Source organism: Plectropomus leopardus, chromosome 9 (genome assembly GCF_026936395.1).
Source record: "Plectropomus leopardus strain MGB_pleo_1.0 chromosome 9, ASM2693639v1, whole genome shotgun sequence".
Lineage (NCBI taxonomy): Eukaryota > Metazoa > Chordata > Actinopteri > Perciformes > Serranidae > Plectropomus > Plectropomus leopardus.
In genome coordinates, this window is record NC_142184.1 from 10,261,137 (window position 1) to 10,283,386 (window position 22,250).

Sequence of the window (22,250 nt, forward strand, 5' to 3'; positions counted from 1 at the left end):
CAAAGAAAATGTTGTTTGCCGAAGCACAAACTCAATAAGTGTTAATCACTGACTACATAAAAATCATGGATGTAGCCATCATGTTGTCACTCAATGGTTTGTGGACTCCAGCTTTGAAGACTCAAATTTGGCATTTTGGCAGTCGCCTTGAAACTGTGGAGCCAGAAGTGACCATATTTAGGCAAGATGGTGGGCAAATATTCATTTCTTAGGAATAGTGAAGGGACGACTCCCCTCTAATCTCTCTCTGATTGGCTAGTACTCGTTCCCTACCTTGGTATGACTGGTTAGGTTTAGGTAAGAGGAGTGAGATTGGATAGAGGTAGGGTAAGAATGTCAGGGGAGGTCAATCAGATGCAGACTAAAGCAGTGTAGGGCTGATCAAGCCTTCACCATCCTAGGAAACTTGCAAAGTGCAGCATGGATGTATTAAGAATCTAGATACACCCTTTGAGGCGGGGCCTCATTGGCACATGAAGCAAAAAAGGCTCTTTTTCCAGGTATAAAACTGGCCCATAAGGCATACGCACTAGAGACTTGTGGTGGTCGAGTGTGTCTGAGTTGGTAACTTCTGCTGGTGGAGCAACTGACTTCCACTTTAGCACTCTGCTTGTGGTTTAAAAGATTTAAGCTTTTAAGACTTTACAAGTGATAATTGTGATAATTAATGAGACAATTGAACTGGATGGCTTAAATCTAAATAGTGAATGAGTCATTTTGCGGGGGTTTTGACGCTCAAAAAAAATTATTTACAGACGTCTTTTTCCCCATGTAAGTCAATGGGGAAAGTCTTTCTGGGTCAGTGGACATCACGTGACCGACCCGGACAGTGTAATTTCACTTTTGACCACTATGTTTGACCACTGGCGTACTTCCTGGGGGCTTAGATTGCAGGAAGTGGAAGCCCTGTCTATGGTTAACTGAGGTAATGCTCATGCTAATGTTAATTTTTGCCAGAAACAGGCCTAAAACCATTAAAATACAATGTACTATATGTGAAAACTCAACATCTCCTCAGACGGTGTCATGTAAAAACACAAATTAAGCAAAATTTCATTAAGTGACCAAAAATGTTACAATTAACTTTCATGAGCTGAAAATACATTGAAATAGCAACTGTACAGCTAAGCCAATGCTTTGTGAATCTAAGGTTACAACATAGTTATGTTAGATACACAATATTATCGCTGTGGTAACAATTTGCCAGCAGACGGCCCCCACCTGTCACTCAAAGCAGCCACACACTTTAATCTGCATAACTTTAAGCTCTAATAACATTTAAATGGGTGAATTCTAAAAGTTAATACAGTTGTCATGAAAGAGTATATTTGCTAGAGAAACCAAAACTGTTTTTTTTGTTACCTGTTTCTGCTGTACTGTGGGGCATTTTAACATGAGTGTCTAATAGGGATTTACTTTGTAGCTGGCCTCGAGTGGCCATTTGAGGAACTGCAACTCCCTGGAGGTTGCAGTTTGGTATCACTGAAAGAACAATCATTTATTTTCAAAAAGGGTTTTTTTTTTTAATGCAGGATTAGGAATAGGAATTTGGTTTGGTGCTTTCAGTAAAATGTGGGTACATTAACATGCACACCACTATCCCACTATTATTCTGAAAATGGCAATATCTGATTTAATATGGGTTGTGTGAACAGCATATTCTGTTTGGATATTCTGAAGTAGCTTTTATTCTGACAGAAACATTTACTAATTAAGCCATGTGGGATATGCCAGTATTATTGATGTTTTAGGTGCATGGTTTTGACATGTATACAGCACATTTAGAATATACTGTATGTCTCAAATTGGGGCATTTATCGCAATTTGCGGCAGACAGCCTCTTGCCTGTTTACTGTCAGCTCTGTGTTGCCACGGATGCACTGTGCACAAACCAACTCACCAATCCTTTGTAAGGCAGTGGGGTAGAGATGCATCTCCAAAAGAAAACCCCACATTTCTGGTCTGATGGAGAAACACACCTACTTTTACACATCATGAAAGACTACGATAACATGTTTTTTTTAGATTTGCACAAATATTGCAACAGCTACTTTTTCAAAAAAGGTGGTTGAAGGAATGAAAGAGGGAGGCTGTGTTTGCACGGTCCAACAAGTCCAAAACCAAACTTTGAAAAATCCTGGCACAAGTGACAGCTGTTCCACTTCTCCATATGTTGGTTTGATAAACAGCATAAGGCACATTAATTGTGGTACGCACAGCTGCATGTAAACGTGAATATTAGTGGGATATTCATTTTCTTTGACAATGTAAACAGCTTGGTTGGAATATTGTCTTTTTTCAGAATCAGGGCAGAAAAATGAACATTTTGTGCATTTAAGAAGGTGACCACCACACATCTGAAACACTTTACAGCAACACATATGGATTCAGTACATTTTCAGTCATGGGTTGTCCTTTCTGGAGTCACACCCTTCAACCCACTGAGTTACAAGATAACAGACTAAATTAAATGTGCCCGACGCAATAACAGCACTTCAAAATTTCTCTTGATTAATAACATAACAAAAAATAAAATCAATCCAACCTCCTCTATCTTTTGTTCTCATGCCAGAGAATGAAAACAAGCCCTCACAATGGAAAAGATCCCACCATCGCCGCACTTCACAGTAATTGCTGATGTCAGTGGCTGCACAAGCCTTTGTGGGTTCATGTGTGAGCACTGCTCCTCTTTAATTCAACATTCTCCCTAATGATAGCTTTGTGTCCCCACGGTTTGTAAATATTATATCAGGGAGTTCAGACCTTCTTGTCTTATGTGTTCAGAGGAGCAAATATGCTCCCCGCCAAGGTAAAAGACAACCCTGCTGCCTGCTTTTCCTGTTAACCCACATTATACAGAGGGATGTAACAAGTTTGTCACAGGGTGTTTTTGTCCTTTTATTCCTTTGTGGAGGATTTTCAAGGTGTGGCAGTCCTCAGGCTCTCCCTGCTCTTTAGACGACGAACAGGGTTTTTGTCACTTCACTGCTGGCCATTCGTGGCGAGATTTAGATGTGATTTTGAAGATTTGGTGACCCACTTGTGAGACACATCGTTTATTCAAATCTAGTTAAAACTGGGTCTTTCAATTCTGTGCAATTTCATGTGACTAATACCCTACCATCCCCAAATGGAATCAGCGTGAAGAAAAACTACTTCTATTAATTCATCCTCTGTATTTGTGATGGTGGAAATGGGACCTAATTTCCTCATTTCTGATTTTCTCAATGAAAGAAATACTTCTTGCAGAATGGGAATTATGCTTGAGAGATCATTTCATATGGCATTGCCTTTGTGGTTCCACTAGCCTATTTTAAATGCTTGGCAGGAATATGAAATTCATTATCGTTACTTAGACCTCATTAAACTGAAAAGAAGCATCTCAACTTACTAATTGGTTCCAAGGGGGAGGGTAGTGTGAGAAATAAGCAAAGTAATTAATATTGGGTTTATCAGGCTCTATTGCAGATTTCAGTTTTTTTCTCTGCTCTAATATCTCCTTGGTGTGCCATAAGTCTTCTGGCATATTTACACTACAGATCCAATTACCTTTCCTGGAGTGACTGGAGTGTGCATGTGTGAAAATGGGGGGGAGAAAGTAGGAAAAGACATTTTGTCAAATATGAACAACATGATAGCAGGATTGACTGAAATATTTCATGTCCTGCCTCACAAAATGAAATTAAATTACAATAAAAAAGCTTGTACATGGTATTTTTTATAGGCTTCTACTATGATCTGATAGTAAAGCCTGTAAATTAACAATTTAATTTAACAAGGGAGTCATTTAAATAAACATTTATCGACAATTTAAAGGTCCAATGTGTAAGATTTAGTGAGATTTGCATCTAGCAGTGAGGATTGTAGATCGCAATCAGCTAAAACTTCTCCTGGCTAAAATTCCTTCAGTGTTCGTTGTATTGTAAATGAACTGGGCAATTTAAACCAGTAAAACACTAAATAAAGCAGTTTCACATCACAAATTACTGTTTCTCCAATGCTGTTTAGATACGGGCCAGTGTTTGGTTGTCTGTTCTATAGAAACACGGTGGTGAAACATGGTGATCCTTGTAGATGAGCACCCTCTCCCCATGTAAGGTAACAAAAAAAAATCTTATTTCGAGATAAAAATACACCACAGTAAATATATTTATTTTATTATATTCCTTTTCTGTCTATATATCTCCTTAAATCCTACACACTGGACCTTTAAAACACGTTGTATAGGTGTTTCAAATATCACCCCACACAGCAACACATGTTCTATACCTTCCTTAACTGCAGTAAGATGTGATCAAAATGTCGATCATGTGGCACAATCTGCTCTGTTGCATCACACCAAATAAATAAAGGACCCTCTCGACCAATTACTCCCTTTATCAGCTCGCAGTGTTGCGTAATCGTTGCCGTCGACCCTTCAAAGAACATCATACAGCACAGAAGGTCATTTAGCCTTTGCATTATGCATTATTGCACAGTTTACATGTTGCAGGCACACTGACACCCTGTGTGGATTGTCTGGCTGTCAGTGAGAGGGCCAGCAGTCACATCAGAGGCTAGCAGCTGTTCTCTAAAGGCTCTCTGACTCGACTCTATCTCTGCTTCCTTTTCTTCCTCCTGAATGCAACTCTTTCATCAGAGCGGGCGATCTAAAAATATGAAATACCAGTTCTGGACATTTGCCAGGCGGGGAAAAGGGCTAGAACGAAGGACAGGAACAGCCTGACATTTAAAAATGAATGACATCTCACTGACAGAAGACGTGTTTTTGCATTGTTATTTTTCTGTTTCAAAGAAACCCAGAAGTGAATGTGTGTCAGAAGAGGAAAGCGTAGATAGAGTGGCTTTGTTTATACGTGTTTAATGGACATGAAAGCTGCTGTGCGACTGCTGTTGTACAGTAAATCGCTGTCATGCTCAACAAGCCACACATCTCCACCATAAAAACCAAATAACCACGGGCACTTTCTCTTGCAAGGATCCTTCTCGTCGAGAGTCAGAATAGCATTTAATGCCCTTGATCAGGACCAGACTCGCGGTGTCCTGGGCCCGCATTGTGTGTGACAACGGAGACGACAGGCTTTGAGGCTCACATGCAAATGCAAAAAGCCATTCCCTACTACTCGCTGCTTCCTCTGTTCCATGCAGTTTTCATGCATCTTAAAAACAACACCAGCTCTGCTCTGCGAGTAGTCATTTTGCATTTCAATAAAGTATCACCCATCTCTGGCCCACTGCACAGGACCAATCTTACGGCCTCCTCATGTGACACGCTGTCAAAACCGCCAGCCATATTTCAAGACTTTCTGCGCTTTTATTTGTCATGGACAGTGATTTTTTTTAGAGTAGCAATTGGTAAGTTTTCTATGCTTTGTAAATTGTTTTGGCTCCTCTCTCCGGAAAGCACATGCACTCTCTCCTACATGCACACACGTGCACTTAAAAAACACACACGTGCACTTTAAAAAAAAAAATCCTCACGTGTTAACACCTTTGCTATCTGAGCCTTTTCCTCCCAAACGTTAATTCTCCAAACAATTCTCAGATTTACTCAAGCGTTTTGTAATCATTTACACCAACACACACAAGAAGCCCTCTGCTTTTTCTTCAGCCTCAAACCAAATTTGCCTTGCAGTTTATCGAGCAATATGTCACTCACTTTCACCCCGGCATTTATGTCTAGAATAACAACAGTACTATGGGGACTTCAGATGTTTTCACACAAGCAGGGGAGAAAAAAAATAGTCACTCAATTTGACACCATGCAGTCACATGTTTTGTACCTCTCACTGTCTTCCATCTGCATTAATTTGACATTCTCTAATCTGGCGCTCCCATTTCCTGTCAGCGACGGCACCGCTGTTGCCTGCTGGCTTGGATGTCTGCAGAGAGCATGCACGGAGAAAGTAGAGCCTATTATGGGTCACCTTGGATGCATTTCCCATTAAAAGGTGACAGGCATGCTGCTCTGAAACACGGACTGCTGTGGTTTGGAAATCAGGGCCTGCTGTCTCTTGTAAATGACTTTTAAAGCCACAAAATAATTTACCGCAGGTTACAAAGACTCTGAGTTTGCAGGGACTCACATGTGACACGGACTCTGAGCTTGCAGGGAGGTATTCAAATGTCACGCAGTTATCAGTTATATCGTCACGTGTAACTTAAATGTGTGTGTGAGCATGCACATTCAGAACGAGGTGTGCAAATAGTGCCACTGGCTGCCAATCACCCGAATCCAAAGCCCCAGAGAGTCAGGTTACCTGCTAAATTGAGTCCCTTAGGCTTTCCATTTGGAGTGTAACAATGACTACTCTCTCTGCTATCCTCTCAGTCGTACGCTATACTCATTAAATCCACATATTTCACTTGAATTATTAGGTTTTACCCAAATGATAGATGTTAAGAATCCCTCTATAAATCGCAGATATATTATTTTTCATGTACACATCGTGTCGAACGCCGAGAACAGATGGCAGAGGAGTGTTGCCATTCAGACAGTATACTTGCTATCAGCGTCTCCAGAGACAACCACACAGTCTGGGCTCATTACTGTAGACAGCCAGTCATTGCATACTTATTGCATACTGACATTTCTATTGAGATAGAGTGACCATTTTCCCCCGCGCTATGGCTGTTACATCACGTTTGAAGACCCATTTACTGGTCCCACATGAACTCTGCTCACATTCATTAGGCACGCAGAACCGCAGATCCACAGAAATTTTGAATCGGCGCTCGACGTTCATGTCATGCATGATTTGACAGCATTCGCCTTCATCCAGGCTTGCTGTCCATAACTCATCGGATTTTGATGCAACGTTGTTGGCTTCCAGCGTGACTCATCGTGCCAGGCACGGCGCTCGGTCTCCACCCAGCAGCTGAGGCACTGCTGACGCCAGGTGTTGTCATTTGTGTAGATAATAGCATTATAGTTTAGTGCTCTGACAAATTTCCACGTGGTAGACTCGAACAAAGCAGATCCTGCTGTGAGAAGTTACGTGGCTTGCCAAAGGGGTTTGTTGGGTTTCACAAAAGCCATTTTACTCTCACTGTTTAATTTATTTTACAGCAACTGTCAACACCATGTTACATCTTGATTTGCAGATGTAAAAGAGGCCTCTTGCCATGTGACAGGCAAAGAATAGAATAGAAAACTGAGGCAGACTGAAAGACAGGGTCATAATGAGACCAGAATTAAATTGAGCCTTTTTCCTTATTTTGGCGATTCATTTGTAAAGGTGACAATCAGCCCGGTCCAAAGAAGACATGTTGGCATTGTACGTTTCTGACGTAGTTCAGATTACATGTAAATGCAAGAGCAAAAGCTTTCTGTCAAAATTGGCAGGGGCGTACATGAAACAGGGGGTTTGGGAGTCCTCTGCCAGAGAATTTTTAAGTGAAAACTGAAATTTCTGCATTTTGATGATTTTTTTGTTTTTTCTTTTCTGAATAAATGATGGCATAAATGCCTTTAATTTTTGTCTAAATAAAAGTCCTCTGCTACTTTCATGTTTTTATTAGAGGAGACAAAACACTTTGACACACACACGCGCGCGCGCGCACGCGCGCACACACGCGCACACACACACACACACACACACACACACACACACACACACACAGCTGCTGAAGACCAGTGGTGTTTGTGGTGCCAAAAGTGGGACTACTGTTGTCAAAACCATGTGTCTATTATTACATATTGATGCTAAATACATTTGAAACAGTTTTGATACTCATATTTCACAGTATCAATACTACTGACCCACCTCCTATCACTCACTGTGGTGTTTTCTCTTCTCTCATCTCTGTCTCTTAGGTTGCATATCAGCTTTTGAGAGACAATTTTGTCTTTTACTTGCACTTTGTTACATTTTGAACACATGGCAATCTTAGAGACTTTTGAACATGTACACTATACTCTAAATGAATACAGTTTTTATTCATGTAAAAAAAAAAGAATTATTGTAAAGTCATTTGGCTGTTCGCTGCTTCTAACCAGGAAATTAAGTTGTTATTGTCATGTTATAGCCTTTTTATATTCAAATCTTTAGACTTTAAATTTTATGCAGTCAATGTCAATTTTTCAGCCTGATAACCAAAATGGCATTAAATATTGATATTTGTTAAGGTACTGTATTGAAATTAAAAATTCCAGTATCATGACAACACTATTAAGAACATTTCTGTCTATGGTCGTGATGACAAAACCGTGCCAAAACCTGATTTTTGACCACAAGTGTTATTTTGTGCCTGAACCTCACCACATATTAATCACAGTTCTCACACCATAAAATTAAAATCTGAAACATAAAGAAAGGTAAAGTTTCCACTTATCAGCCAAATATTAAATTTACAAATTTAACATATCTGTGGTTTACAGAAACATGATGGCAATAATTATTATTATTCTGTACTATTCTGACGATTGGGTTGAAATTATTTACACATTTTGGAAAATACAAGTAGATACACAACCCTGTTCCTTTACAACAGGAGGCAACTGATCCTCAGACATGAAACTGAACAATGTTGTTCTAACTTGAGAGAAGCTGCAGAGTTTGTGAAGTAAGACAGGAGAGTCTGACAGCTTGCTATAACATCAGATGATGAGAGTCATTAGACAGACCTGTTATTGAGGTAAAGTATTCGTTCTTGACCTTGGAAACAGGAATCGAGAAAACAATCTCACCACAAGGTTTATTTGTGATATTCCCACTTTTATACTTCAGGCTGAGTGCTTCTTCCAAGTCTGCATTTACAATTCAAATTAATGTTTTTTTCTACAAGTTAAAAATATATACAGCAGTCATGCAGTTATGAAATCAATCTCACCATGAGGTCCATTTTGTAGCTGAATTCTGAGAGTTTCCATCAAATCACATTATCTTCATCAGCAGATGGACGTAGTTGTGATGCTCTTGTAGATGTTTAAATATATGTACATTTTAAGCAGATAATAATAAAATTATAGCATCCAGCGGTGGAAGATATTAAAGTCACAGATATATTATTTACTCTAGTAATAAGTAATACTATACTGTAATTATTTTCAGCCAACTTAACTTTTAGTATCAAAGTAAGAGTACTGCAGAAAAGCCCATTTCACAGAGGTGTATATAGATTATATAATTGTGTCATTACTGTTGTGTAATTAGGGGTCAACTCCAACACAAAACTTAGTTTAAATGCCTTTAGCAAACCATTAATACCATTACAATTAAGTACCATTAAAATAAAAAGCTGATACAGATAATTGGCAAAATGCTAAATATCAGCCCCAATAATCTGTCAGGCCGACTAGTATTAATGTGTCAGTGGCATTTTACTGTTGCAACTGGTTTACATGGAGCAACTTTTCACTTCATTATATAAAATAGTGTGTAATGTGTAATAGTGTGTGTGTGTGTGTTAGTGGGTGTCTCACTCACTTGAGTCACAAGAGATCTGACTGGCTGAGTAGCATGTCGTGAGATGATTAAACGTCTCTAGTTCAGGTGCTATATCGTAGGCGACTGGACTTGCTTGAGTTTCTTGAAGACATTTCACCTCCCATCCGAGTAGTGTGACCTCATGTGCCCTCGACGACTCCGTGAGGCTTCGCACCCACGCAGGGATTAAATCCTGCAACTCCTGACTCGTCCATTAGAGCTGAAGAAGCCGCTCGGATGAGAGGTGAAAAGTCTTCAAGAAACTCAAGCAAGTCCAGTTGCCTAAAATATAGCACCTCAAATTACCATGACGTGGAAGACTGAGAATTTTCATATTGCCTGCAATTGTCCAGCTAAACCAACACTACGAATGGTAAACAAAATTTTATAATTATAATAGTTTATTGGTTATAGGTTCAGATAGGAGGCATCTGGGTCCACAACGGGGGGGATAGAATTGGATGGCAAGGAGGACACATTTTGGTTATATGGCAACAAGGGGATCCTAAAAAAACCTTTTCATAAAGGGCCAGAGTGAATAAATCTGATTAAGATTTCAGTATTTCCACCTGCTTTTAATTCAAATGAACCTTTCTAAAGAGCTGACTGTATCTTAAAGAGGACAATAAAAACATGTCCCTCAAATTATTCACTCAATCTATAAATAGTTCAAGTTCAATTAAATTGTCACATATGGTCTATGGATAAAAATCTAATAATAAAGCAGCATGACTAACGCTGCAAATATTCTTTAAAACTATTACTTTGTACTTATGTGCAGTATTTGAGTAAATGTACTTATATTCCAAGACTGTTAACACGTGCAATCTTGTGAGAAATAGGCAGACTCCATCTGCTGGTGAAGATGACGAAATATGACTAAAACCTCCAGAATGCCTTTAACATGGACCTCAGTGTGAGACTGATTGAATCACTGCTGTTTCCTTTAACGTGTTGAAAAACATTAATTTGAATAGTAAAGGCAGACTTGAAGAAACACTCAGCCTTAAGTATAAAAGTAGAAGCATCACAAATAAACCTTGTGGGAATTGTTTTCTCAACTGTTTCCAAGGTCAAGAAAGAATACGCTAACTCAGTATCAGGTCTGTCTAATGATTCTCATAATTTGATGTTATAGCAAGCTGTCAGACTCTCCTGTCTCACTCCTGTCTCCGTCTTACCAACTCAACAACACGAGCACAGTGTTTCACATCAAAGCATCAAAGGCCGTCTGTTGTATAGAAACACAAGTCGTAGGTCTACTAATGTTTACCTAAACTTGTGTATTATTGTGTCACTTTATAATGAGAGGTATTATATTTTAGCCCAATCTTTAATCCCAAACAAAAAAAATACATAGGAAAGAGATCCATAGAAATTAATTAATAAATATAACAATCTGAGTCTGGACTCATATTGTTACACGGATGAACAACTGAGCTGACATTTGAGTAATGAGTAGGTGTGTTTGATTTTAGGACTAGGACAGGCCAATCCTCACCTACACAGCCCGAGGATGCGTTTTAAGGCAAAGATAGGAAGCAATTGTTGGGTGTAATCATCAAAATGCTAAATTCTGTGTAAATTTATTGTATTCATTCATTCATTAGCCGTGACTGCTTATCCCATTACGGGTCGTGGGGGGGCTGGAGCATATCCCAGCTGACACTGGGCGAGAGGAAGGCTACACACAGGAATGACACACAGAGAAAGACAACCACTCACACTCACATTCACACCTATGGACCATTTAGAGCCAATAATTTACTTGCATGTCTTTGGACTGAAAGAGGAAGCCCGAGAACACAGAGAAAACCCACGCTGACACAGAAGGAACTCGTCACACGGCGACGGTCGGTCGGTGACCTTCTGCAAAGGAGTGTGAAGCCAAAAGCCGCGTTCCGCGTCCACAATCAACGCACACAGATGCATCAGATGATGACACGGCCGGATGAAACCAGTCGCATGCACCTGAAATGCTGAAGGACAGCATCAGGTAATAACGCAGCCAGTAACCACGTAATATAAGGATCACAAGTTCACTTTTAGGGCAACCCGGTGGGGAGGTGGATGGATCCAAAAAACAACTGACTGTTGTGCAGGCACATAGGGACGGCGCCGCTTCATCCCACCACACGTGCGTATGGTGACATCACTATAGCGGCATCCTAGAGCGCAAACAGCTGACGCACAGGGATACCTAAAATGTCATAGGTTGACGCGGAAGGTCACTGGCCGAGCATCATCATGTGACGGGTTCGGAGTAAGAATGTGTTGGACACAGCATCCGCATATTGGGAAAATAATGAGATTCGGGAGGAGAGGAGGACGGTAAATAATTGTTATTGCCATGTTATGCTATGGTTATTGTTTAGAAAGTTTTACCAACACGTATGTAATATTTCACATTAGAGAAAGAAGCTTTGGTGTTAACTCTTTCGAAACCTGAGAAAATTGGCTTGATTTCTTTCAAAAACATGGGAAGAACGCAATAAGCAACTTAACAAGAAATGGCAAAAAAAAAAAAGAGAAATTAGCTGAAAGCTACAAGAAAACTACTTGAAAATAAGGAAATTAAAAACAAAAGTAAAAAACAAAAGGAGACAAGAAAACAACCTTGTGAAAGTGCAAAAAATTAAAATAAAATACTTTTTTTTCTCTAACACCATTTGACATATTTAATGATAAGAATTAAAGATGGTGCCTTACTATGGTGACTTTGTGTGGCTGGCACTTGTTTGTCTGCTTGTTTGCTGCGTGTCTGGAAGTGGAAAGAGTGCACTTTTCAATCGATCGTTTGGCAAGTCTGCTGGACTTTAAACCAGGGCTGTTACACTTCTTGAGGAACTTTGTTGCCAATGAGCACGTTAAAGCCGCAGTGAGAGACCAAGCAAAAAGGGAGCGAAGAGCCGGCTTCCTGATGCAGCAAAGGTGACAGTGTTACCATACACCACTACCCAGGATGACACTTTTTGACATTCGCTCTTTGGCAAACAAGCTGGATTAACATTTTATTGGGTTCAAGGAGAGACTATGCTGACAGCTCAGTTCAATGTTTTACGGAGAATTATAAATATAGTTTTCTGGACATTTTTTCCTTTTTTTGGATAATAACTGCTAATCTCCACTAATTTTTCAAGTCACTTTCTTGTCACCTTTTACTTTTATTTTGCAATCCTCCACATTTCTTGCCAAGTTGCTCATTGCCATTTCCCCATGTTTTTAAAAGAAATTAAATCACTTTTCTCATGTTTCAGAGGTTTGAATGCTTGTGAAAGGTGTGTGAACACAGCACAACAAAACTGATGTCGATTCAGTTTCTAAAGCTTAAAACGTCACACCTGGTACGCTTCTTTTGTTATCTTGATGCCGGCATGTTGTCTTAAATCACACACTGGAGGGGCAGGATGCTGCCGTTGTTTGTTTCTGTGTAAAAATGCAAAGGTGGCGCAAAGAAGGGACATAGTGGCCCTATAGTACGTGTAAAAAAGACGGAAGCTTACAATATATTAAATGTTTGCGTGGTCACAGTCATTTTAGTCCGAGAATAAGTCAAGACTGAAATCAAATGCAAATAAAACAGAATAGAAAACTTTGACCAGCAAAACTAAATACAGCAAGTGTGGAGGAAGATTTTTTTTTTTTACAGCCAAAAGAGAAAAAAGAAATCTCAGCACGAGAAATAAATCAACATAAGAAACCAAAAGAACACCAGGAACAAAGCATCCCAGAACAGAAGACAGAATCTCCACATCACAAAGTTAAAACTTTTTCAGCTCTTTCAGGCCTGAAAATGAGAATGAAAATGAGCTGTGCCCTGTTGGGCGCAGGTTGTAGGTGGTCACCTTGTTTCCTGACAGTCTCTGTTTCCCGACTCAGTAATAAAGAGGCAGAAGCACAGAGCATGGCAACAAAAACAGGGCAGTTCCAGTTGAGACCCTCTGCTTCTGTGTGACCTCTGACTCCACGAATGACAACTTCTGTGTGACCCTTGTTCCCCATCAGTCAAAACGTTGCTGGAGAGACAACACAGGCACTCACACTCACACAAACACATACACACTGAAGCTGTCATTTGGGAGACTGACTTTGTCACTGATAATGGGGGAAAATGGAAATACAGAAAACAATTATACCCTTGCATGGCTCCAGCCTTCACCTGATGAGAGCGTTCATCTCCAGCCATGTTATTCTCCGTCTCCCTCTCAAATATTTATAATGCAAAGATGGGGTCTCGGAGCATGCAGCGTGTTGTACTTGCAGGCTGAAACCACGGGTGAACTTCAAGTGTTGCATCTCTTTTGTTTAAAAAAAGGTACGCAGCACACCTGCCAGCTGGCAATACCACACTGATTTGCATTTTTATTTGATTTTAATGTATTCTTCGGAGATGATTTCCAAATATAGAGTATCCCGATTCTTTGCTCTGTTTGCTAGCAACAAGCAATGCAAGTTAATTCTGTTGCGTAGTGTGTTTTTAATAGATCAAAGAGGAAATCTAGGGCTGTCTTATGCAATTAAGGAGATGCATTAAGAAGAACAAACCCCTGTGGGCTGTTGTTTTCAAATGATGCCCCACTGCTTCCACTGGTACATCACGATTAACGTTGTGCAGACATGCCCTTTTGTTGAGTGCATCAGACAGCAGGCAACATTCTCCCAGACCAGATACAAGATCTGGATATTTTTCGGTTAAACCAAAGGCTGTTGATGTTTTTTGAAACACAGAGCCAGCCGTCATGATAACCCCAAGAAACTCAACAGACTTGGCAAGACAATAAGGAAAGACATGCTTTCTTTATTCTTTCCTGTGCGTGAACTGAAATTTGGCTATTAATTTTGTTTCTCAAAACCATCAAATCCAATCAACACCTTGACACTAGTTCTGTTTATTATTACTTGTCAAGTGCGAGCAGATTTACAACCAGGCGCTGCAGGTATCCAGCATATCCACTCCTGAGAAACACTCGATCCTGAATGAACTGTAATCAAGTTTAACATAATCTGATTCTGATTCCTTCTGAAGTTGGAAGAGAAGATGATTTTTTTTTATGGTGCAATGTTTTGGAGATGAGAGCATCAAGTGTGAGGCGAGCCGACTGATCTACTTCTATCCAGAGGGTCAAGTGGGGCCCCGCTGGTTAATCCTCACAGGAGCTCACATGATGGTTCAATTATATCCAGAAACTGACACTCAACTCTCTCTCTGTCTGTCCGCTCTGAATTTAAGCTACTTTATGGCTTAGTTTGGCTGGTTTGAAATTGCAGGCTGAACAAATATGTTTCTATGTAATGCAACAATTTCCACTGTGGCAGATTTTAATTTTTTTTTTCAAACTTGATCACCAGTGCGCCCACACTCTTGTAATCCCAACTGACTTGCTGAGATTTGGGATTCGAAGCTAAATGATAATACTTCATTTTAACCCTCATTTAGCATTTATAGGTAAAAAAAACACAAGGCATATTTTTTAACAATTTGAGAGCTGCAACTCTTAATAGATTAATGTTATGTGATTGACAGTAGGGCTGCAAATAACAATTATTTTTATTGTGGATTAATCTGACAGTTTCTCAATTCACTGATTTCTTTGTTTGGTCTTTAACAGAAAATGGTGAAAAAATGTGAATCAGTGTTCCCCAAAGCCCAAGATCCCCAAACATCCAACATCCTCAAATGTCTTGTTTTATACACAACAAACAATTTTTCAATTTACTGTCAAAGAGGATTAAAAAAGCAGAAAATATTCACTTTTAATACACTAGAACCAGAGAACTTTGACTTTTTTTTCTTGTACTTGATTATTCCATTCCACCAATGACATTGACTGTCATTGTCATATACTATTCTTTCTATACAAAAAGTTTAAAGATTTCGGGATTAATCGTCAGAAAAACATCTGCAGATGAATGCAGAATGAAAATAATTGTTAATTACCACTTTAAATAGTTTTTTTAATTCCTCCTATAAGCCATCCATAAACAGTGTTTAAAGAGTTAATAAATGCTTGATAATATCAGTTGGCTGTAATCATGTTTAATTTTTTTGATCACGATTAATCGCAGGATTTATATACAGTAGTTAATCGCAATTAACGGCATATTTTATGTTTTCAATTGCATTACTTTACATTACAAAGCAGTTATGGCATCTATTCTAGCATTGTACCTTTCTGCAAACCATGGATACATTTGTACATTATTATGTAGCAGATACATTGACTTTACATTACTTTATCTTTCAACAGCACTGTGGCTAATGTGAGGTTACACTTGGTCACAAAAACAACTTTGCTTAAAATGCCCCGTTTTTGTGGCACAATGCTTGCTGGAAAGGTAGCAATGTCTCAGTGAAACCACCCACGTTTGGAGGCTAAAAAGCTGCTGGAAACGCAGAAACACTTGTTTTGTTGTTTTTTGGTCTCAAACAGCAACAAAGTCAGCTCATAGCTGCATCACTTCAGAAACGTTAATATCATATGTATGAAACGTGCAAATGTAATGTGTCTGTGGTTTGCAGAAAAGTCCAATGCCAACATTTTCTTCTGGTGCCTGTTCTACAAATCCTCATATTTAAGAAGCTGGTACAAAAAAGTATTTGGTATTTTTGCTTCATTAAACAACCAAGATTAATTGCATATTAAATTGCTGCAGATTACTCTTCTCTCAGTTTATCATTATGTATGATTACAACTTTGTAATATTGTGTTTTCAAGCATTAATCGTCCATTTATATACCAGCTAAGGATGTTTCATAGAACAAGCTAAAAAGGAGGCTTTATAGTCATTGACAAATAAAAATGTTTTTATATCTTCTTAAAACGACGCTATTGTTTGTTGTTGTGTTTATGCTGCTTCTAAATGCCCATTAGAGAATGTTGAAATAAGAGCCACTTGGCTTTTATAATGATTGAATTATGAGCTGCAGTGATTCGATGGTGTTTGCTGCTTTAAGTACAGCAGGTTTTCTCTTAAGATATCATTCCTGCCTCTAAGAAACTGCTCAGCATCAGGAGGGCCCCACAAACCAAAATATTCAAATGTAGTAAAGTGATATATGCAAATCTAGCCATGACACATTTCACAAACTCACAGCTCATTGTCAAACATTACTTCAAATCACTTTGCTGGCAAAATACTAGCTACGTTTTTCCCCGTCTCTCTGCTCTTTCTCTCCACAACCTCCTTGATCTTGTGTCACGCTGACGGGTGTAATTGTCAGATGGTCCTTTGCTGCAGAACTCTCAAATGTGGAGAGTTTGAGCGCAGTGGGTGGGAGAGGCCAGCGGTTGAGGTGGGTCGAGTCCGTTCAGTCCAGTCCTCTCATCCTTCAGGGCACAGCCAGTAGCTTGGTGATAATTGCATGCTGGAGCCAGTGTTCATATTCATGATAACCCTGAAGCAGGCCTCTCCTCCCGCGAATAGATGTCATTTTTTTTCTGCCCGCTCTCACATATCTCTTCATCAACATTCAACAAGCTGCAGGGCTCGGAGAGTGTACAGCGCAATTATTCTTGTTTACAGCAAACTTGTGCAGTGTTTAACAGTTATTTTATTGCGTGAAATAAACCTGTGAGATCATTTCTGAATAAACATAGGGAAAATTGAGCAAAAGATATATGCCTTCAAACTGTTTTATTTAAGGAGTGTTAAAGCTAAAATGTAAAAAACAAAAACTCTGCTACAAGTAAAATTAATTAATTCAAAATCCTACTCAAATTACAGAGCAGCTAGAATATGAGTTAAATGCATTTGAAGTATCAAAGTAAAAGTACTTGTGATTATATGTTGACCGTACTGACGCATAAATGTCTAGCAGTATTTTAGTGGATGTAGCTGGTAGACATGAAGCTTGTTTTATATACAGCGAGGTAGGTTAGTCCGACAGTCTCCAACTTCAGGGTCGAGCCCCTCCAAAGACTCACCAAAACCATCCAAGGGATCATGAGATGATTAATGGGAGTGGAAGGAGGAAGTTCTGCTACACACAATTGTTTTCAATTTTTCCCTTTGTAATGAGATATTGGATGGTATGAACAGTTATTTAAATTAAACTATCAGAGAAATTTGAAGTGCAAATTTCTGCTAACAACTCAAAGACATCTAAAACCAACAAGGGCCCTAAACACACACTGTTTTTTAATATGAGGTTTGAAGCCAAAAAGCACTGGTTTAATTGTTAACAATTAATTTAATGCGGTTATTGTATGGTAAATCTTTCTCTGTAAAGTAACTACCAACAGCTCTCTGATTATCTTGAGCAAGCCTGCAGTTAAAAATTAATCTGCTATTTATTTTGAGTTGAAGGGATACTTTGACAATTTTCAAACAGCTTTGTATCCTGACAATGTGGGCTGTATGTGTAGGGGAAATGTGGGGAAATCTTCCCTCCATCTAACTTGTATCTAGACCTCATTTGGCAGATTTTCACTGGCTCTCAGGCTTTTACTCGAACTACAGGCTGTACTTACATATTTTTATATTGCCCACCATCGCAGACAGAGTATAGAAAGGCATCAAGAGACAGACCCACCTCTCTCTGTCTCTCTCAGACTAAACTCGCATCATGCCTAAGCAATACTGATCAAATATAAACTGAGATTATGTTATTGCGTTGCCTATTTCTTGCCTAAAATGTTTTAAGAAACATATTCTAACTTACTGTTTAACTATAATAAGAGATTGTTTGTTACCAGCTGGCTGCCATTGCGTCAAACAGACAAATTTGCATTACGTCGCCTGCCAGCGATGACATTTATTTTTCTGTTGCAGCACAATGTATTCTGGTAGTTGTAGGTTTTCTACCTTTTGAGCGAAAAAGCAAATGCTGCACATCTTTTCTCTGTTTTCTCTGGTCACAAGGCACCAATTTTTCTTTAATTGTTTGGTCAAGAAAATATCAGAAAACCATGAGAAATATCCATCAAGTTTCTCAAAAACCAAGGCGACATCTTCATGTCTCGTTTTTGTTTGACCAGCAGCCAATACTCAAAAATATTCAGTCTACAATGACAAAGAACAGAAAAAAGCAGTAAATCCCAGCATTTGCAGTTAGTTTTCTCACAATCGATTTATGGATTAATTGACTAATCGCTACAGCTCTAACTCAAAAGGGGCAAAAAAGTACCATATCTCTCTCTGGAATGTGGGGAGGTAGAAGTATAAAGTAGTGTTAAACAGAAGTACCTAAAATGCAATATGCAACATTTAGAGTCTGTGTCGGTAATGCCTGCTCATAGCTCACACCTCTGACATCACAAGCAAACATGGAGGTGACTGAGCCAAATGGCTGCAGCTAACAGTGTTCACCCTGCTAACAGCACTAACAGCACTAACAGTGGCAACAGTGCTCACGGAGCTAACAGGATATCCTGAGGAGGAACCGGAGGATGGGCGCCACCGTTATGAGCAGTGACTGCTGTATGAGCGCAGTGCTAAGCTGCAGCTATAAGCTAGCCAGTGGGACGTGACGGGAGGGATTTGCATGCACACGCAGCCGGCCCAGCTACCCAAAAACAACAAAAAACAGAGAAGCTCAGATTACAACACAAACAGAGGGAATGTGACTTAATTCTCTGCTCAGGATGCCATTACTACCCTATATCTTCACATAGCAAGTAGTGGTTTGCTGGCTGCTTTATTTAATGTGCTGAATATCAAATATTGCACATTTAAGTAGGCTACAAGTACCTCAAAATGGTACTTAAGTGCAGTACTTGAATAAATGTACTTAGTTATAATCCTCCATTGACAACAGTCTATGTTTAGTCACAAATGTCCCCACAGCGAGGCGTTCAGATGTTCTCAGAATGTTCTGTTTGATCACCCCTGAGCGGCTGAATTAATGTAGTTTTTTGTCGTTTTTTTTGTTGTTGTTTCCTTATCAGAGGGGGGCACATGTGAAGTAATCGCTGCTCACCGATGCTGTAATAAGAATCGCATTGAGGAGCGGTCACAGACGGTCAAGTGTTCATGTCTGCCAGGGAAGGTGGCTGGAACCACCAGAAACAGACCTTCATGTGTCGACGGTGAGTATTTTAACAGATAGAGAAGAAAAAAGAAAAATGATCTTTTACTACAATGCTGTCCTAATGTTGCATAAGGAGGAAAAATTAGTTTCGAATGCAAACAACACTGCAGGAGAATTTAATTCAACTTTAAACATGCACTAAAAAGTAAGACCCTGCCAGACAAAACTGCTATGTTTTGTAAAGATACAGAGATCTGTTCAAATAAAAGCCTAAGTCACCCATGCAATGCCTTGTCCCAGATAAGATTAACATTACCTGGGATAATGTCACATCCAAATTCTGTTGCTGACAGACAGCAGAAGGTATCTGCAGGGGTAAGCTTACTCCAACAGTCAAACACAACTGCTGAATGTAGCACACCTCAGGGAAGAGAAGAAAAATAAAGAATAATATAAAGCATATAAAGAGATGCGGAGGAAAGCAGCAGTTGATTACATATGAACTTTGTAGATACTTCATGACGGTTTACACATGCTTTGACAAACGTCTGCTGCACAGGCTCAATCCCTTGTAAGAAATGGATTTGCAGCTCAGGTCTGACACAACTAAAACATATATTGGCTTTAGTAAAACCTCTCACCTGCAGCTTTTATCTTAAATCCTTTTGCAAATATTACTGAAATCTCAGAGCGGACTGGGGGAATATGAGGTTGCTCGATGTCAGCTCTGACAGATTCCTTTCCACTGTCACACATTACAAACCATTTACTGTCTACTTACCCTGTATTTAAGGCAATTTTCTCTCCTGACGGCAGAAATGTGGCGTGCATTAAAGTCAAGTCACAGTCACATCTACCGATCCACTCACTCAATGAAAAGCCCCGGTTCCACCCACTGCATTCATGTATAACTGCATCTAATAAAGAAACCACATTGTACTCTGCAACAGTTTTGCGCCATAATAAGTTGTCTGAAGCGTACACATGTGACGCACAAGTTACTTACTGCCACCTTTAACATTATACATTTAATAATGAGAACTAGACACCTCCGCCTAATGGCCATCTATCTGCAAAGTGCCACGGCTGTGCTGTCTGGTTTTTACACTCCGTTAGAGTGAAAGGTACCTGCATCACCATTTCTCTTGTATTTGTTGCCTGTAGCATCCATAGTAATTGGGAAGTGGTGGTGTGAGATGGAGCCTTGCCTGGAGGGGGAGGAATGCAAGACGCTCCCTGACAACTCAGGCTGGATGTGTTACGCTGGCAACAAGATCAAAACCACAAGGGTAAGATAACCTCTCTTGACCGCCGGGAAACAAGACGTTATAGCAGAAACAGTGGGAGAGAAATGTACAGCGTTGCGACACACAAAACAGCATAGCTATCGGGACTGAATTCTGCTGCAATCTGACTTGTTAACCACACAGTCTAACCCCTGAATTTTCTCCTCCTTTTTTTCTTGTCAGAACACTCAGCCATACACAACATCAACATATTAACACTTTGCGGAAAAGGATGTGAGGGAACGCCTCTGGTGGGAAAGGTTAATCTGCAGGTCAGCCTCTTCATTTATACTGGGACACCGGTATGCTAATTAATTTCTCTCAACTGTTTTAATTGCTTTGTTGAGGGGCAAACACACACTATATATGCATTTCTGTGATATTCACGCCACCCTGTATTTCCTTCTCGTTGCAGCGCTGTCACAGGACCAATTATCACAAAGACAATGAACCTATTGTTGCTTTAAGATATGTGAACACTTCTCAGATCAAAGTGTATAAAAAAAAAAAAAAAGATGTAGAATACATAAAGCACATCCTGCTCAAGGCTACTGAAAATACTGACACTCCGAGATGCCTGCAGGGGAACTTCATCATATCCTTGTAATGAATATATTTTCATCGTTTCTTTCCGACTTTGAGATGGAACGTGATCGTATGTGCATTTGGATTAATATCTGGAGAGCATCTGACGTCCCTCCTCAGACATCAGTGAGACAGATGTTCTCTACGAAGCGCTAAACAGGAGAGGAATACATCAAAGGACATGGGATGAGCAAGTACAGTAGTTGACAGCCCTCAGGTTTTTCTTTTTTCCTTTTTTTTTTAATATCGTAAGAGGAAAAATATTGTACATAACATGTTTGTCCTTCCTTGTGTACATGACCTTTATTTATGGTGGTGAAAAACAGTCCCTGAATGCAGTCTTGATCTTCCCTCTTGTTTCCCACGAAACCTAACACAGCCAAAGTTGGACGAGTTCAAGGACGTTAAGATAAAACAGATGCATTGCGGGGGTTTTACAAAATACAGCTTGTGTGTCTTGATTCTGTACATTTTACCATTTTCTTTGTATGGTACTTGTATGCCTTTGATCACCTCTTAAATGACTTTACCAGTCGAACTCGGTAACGTGTCCGCGACCCTGAAACGGATTGATTCACCAAAAATGTGATACCAGTAGGTTGTTTTTCGATACTTGAAATGCCTTATTTGTGTCAAATCATTCAAATGATGATATTGTACATATAAAGCCATCTATTGATATGTGCTGAAATTTCATTAAAGTCATTGTTCCTGTAACTAATGGGACTGCATCCTTGCTCACTGCGCTCACAGGTGTCAGTGCTCGGTCACAGTAATCTGGATACACCTCAATGCTTAAAGGAGCCAAACTGCTGCTTTAAAAGAGAGTTTGACATTTTTGGAAATTCCTTTTTACACAACGACTGTCTTACTAAGAACTACAAAGGAAGATTAACACCACTCTCATGTCTGTATGATAAATATGAAGTCAGAGCCAGGAAACGGTTAGTTTAGCCTAGAATAAAGACTGGAGGAAGGCTC

At 39.6% G+C, this 22,250-nt stretch overlaps 1 protein-coding gene across 3 annotated transcripts in view; it reads left to right on the plus strand.

Annotated features, from left to right (window-relative positions):
* The window catches only part of LOC121947348 (chemokine-like protein TAFA-1), a 31,655-nt gene extending 9,669 nt beyond the window's left edge, over positions 1–21,986 (plus strand). For 2 of the 3 annotated variants that reach the window (XM_088081461.1, XM_042492354.2), the window contains exons 3-6: positions 19,316–19,456; positions 20,563–20,687; positions 20,868–20,956; positions 21,100–21,986. In XM_088081461.1, coding sequence (XP_087937587.1) covers positions 19,316–19,456; positions 20,563–20,687; positions 20,868–20,900 — 299 coding nt within the window. In that variant the 3' untranslated portion in view covers positions 20,901–20,956; positions 21,100–21,986. Of the gene's footprint in view, positions 1–19,315; positions 19,457–20,562; positions 20,688–20,867; positions 20,987–21,099 lie in introns of all 3 variants that reach the window. The other variant, XM_088081460.1, reaches the window with a different exon arrangement.
* Positions 21,987–22,250: the final 264 nt, after the last annotated feature.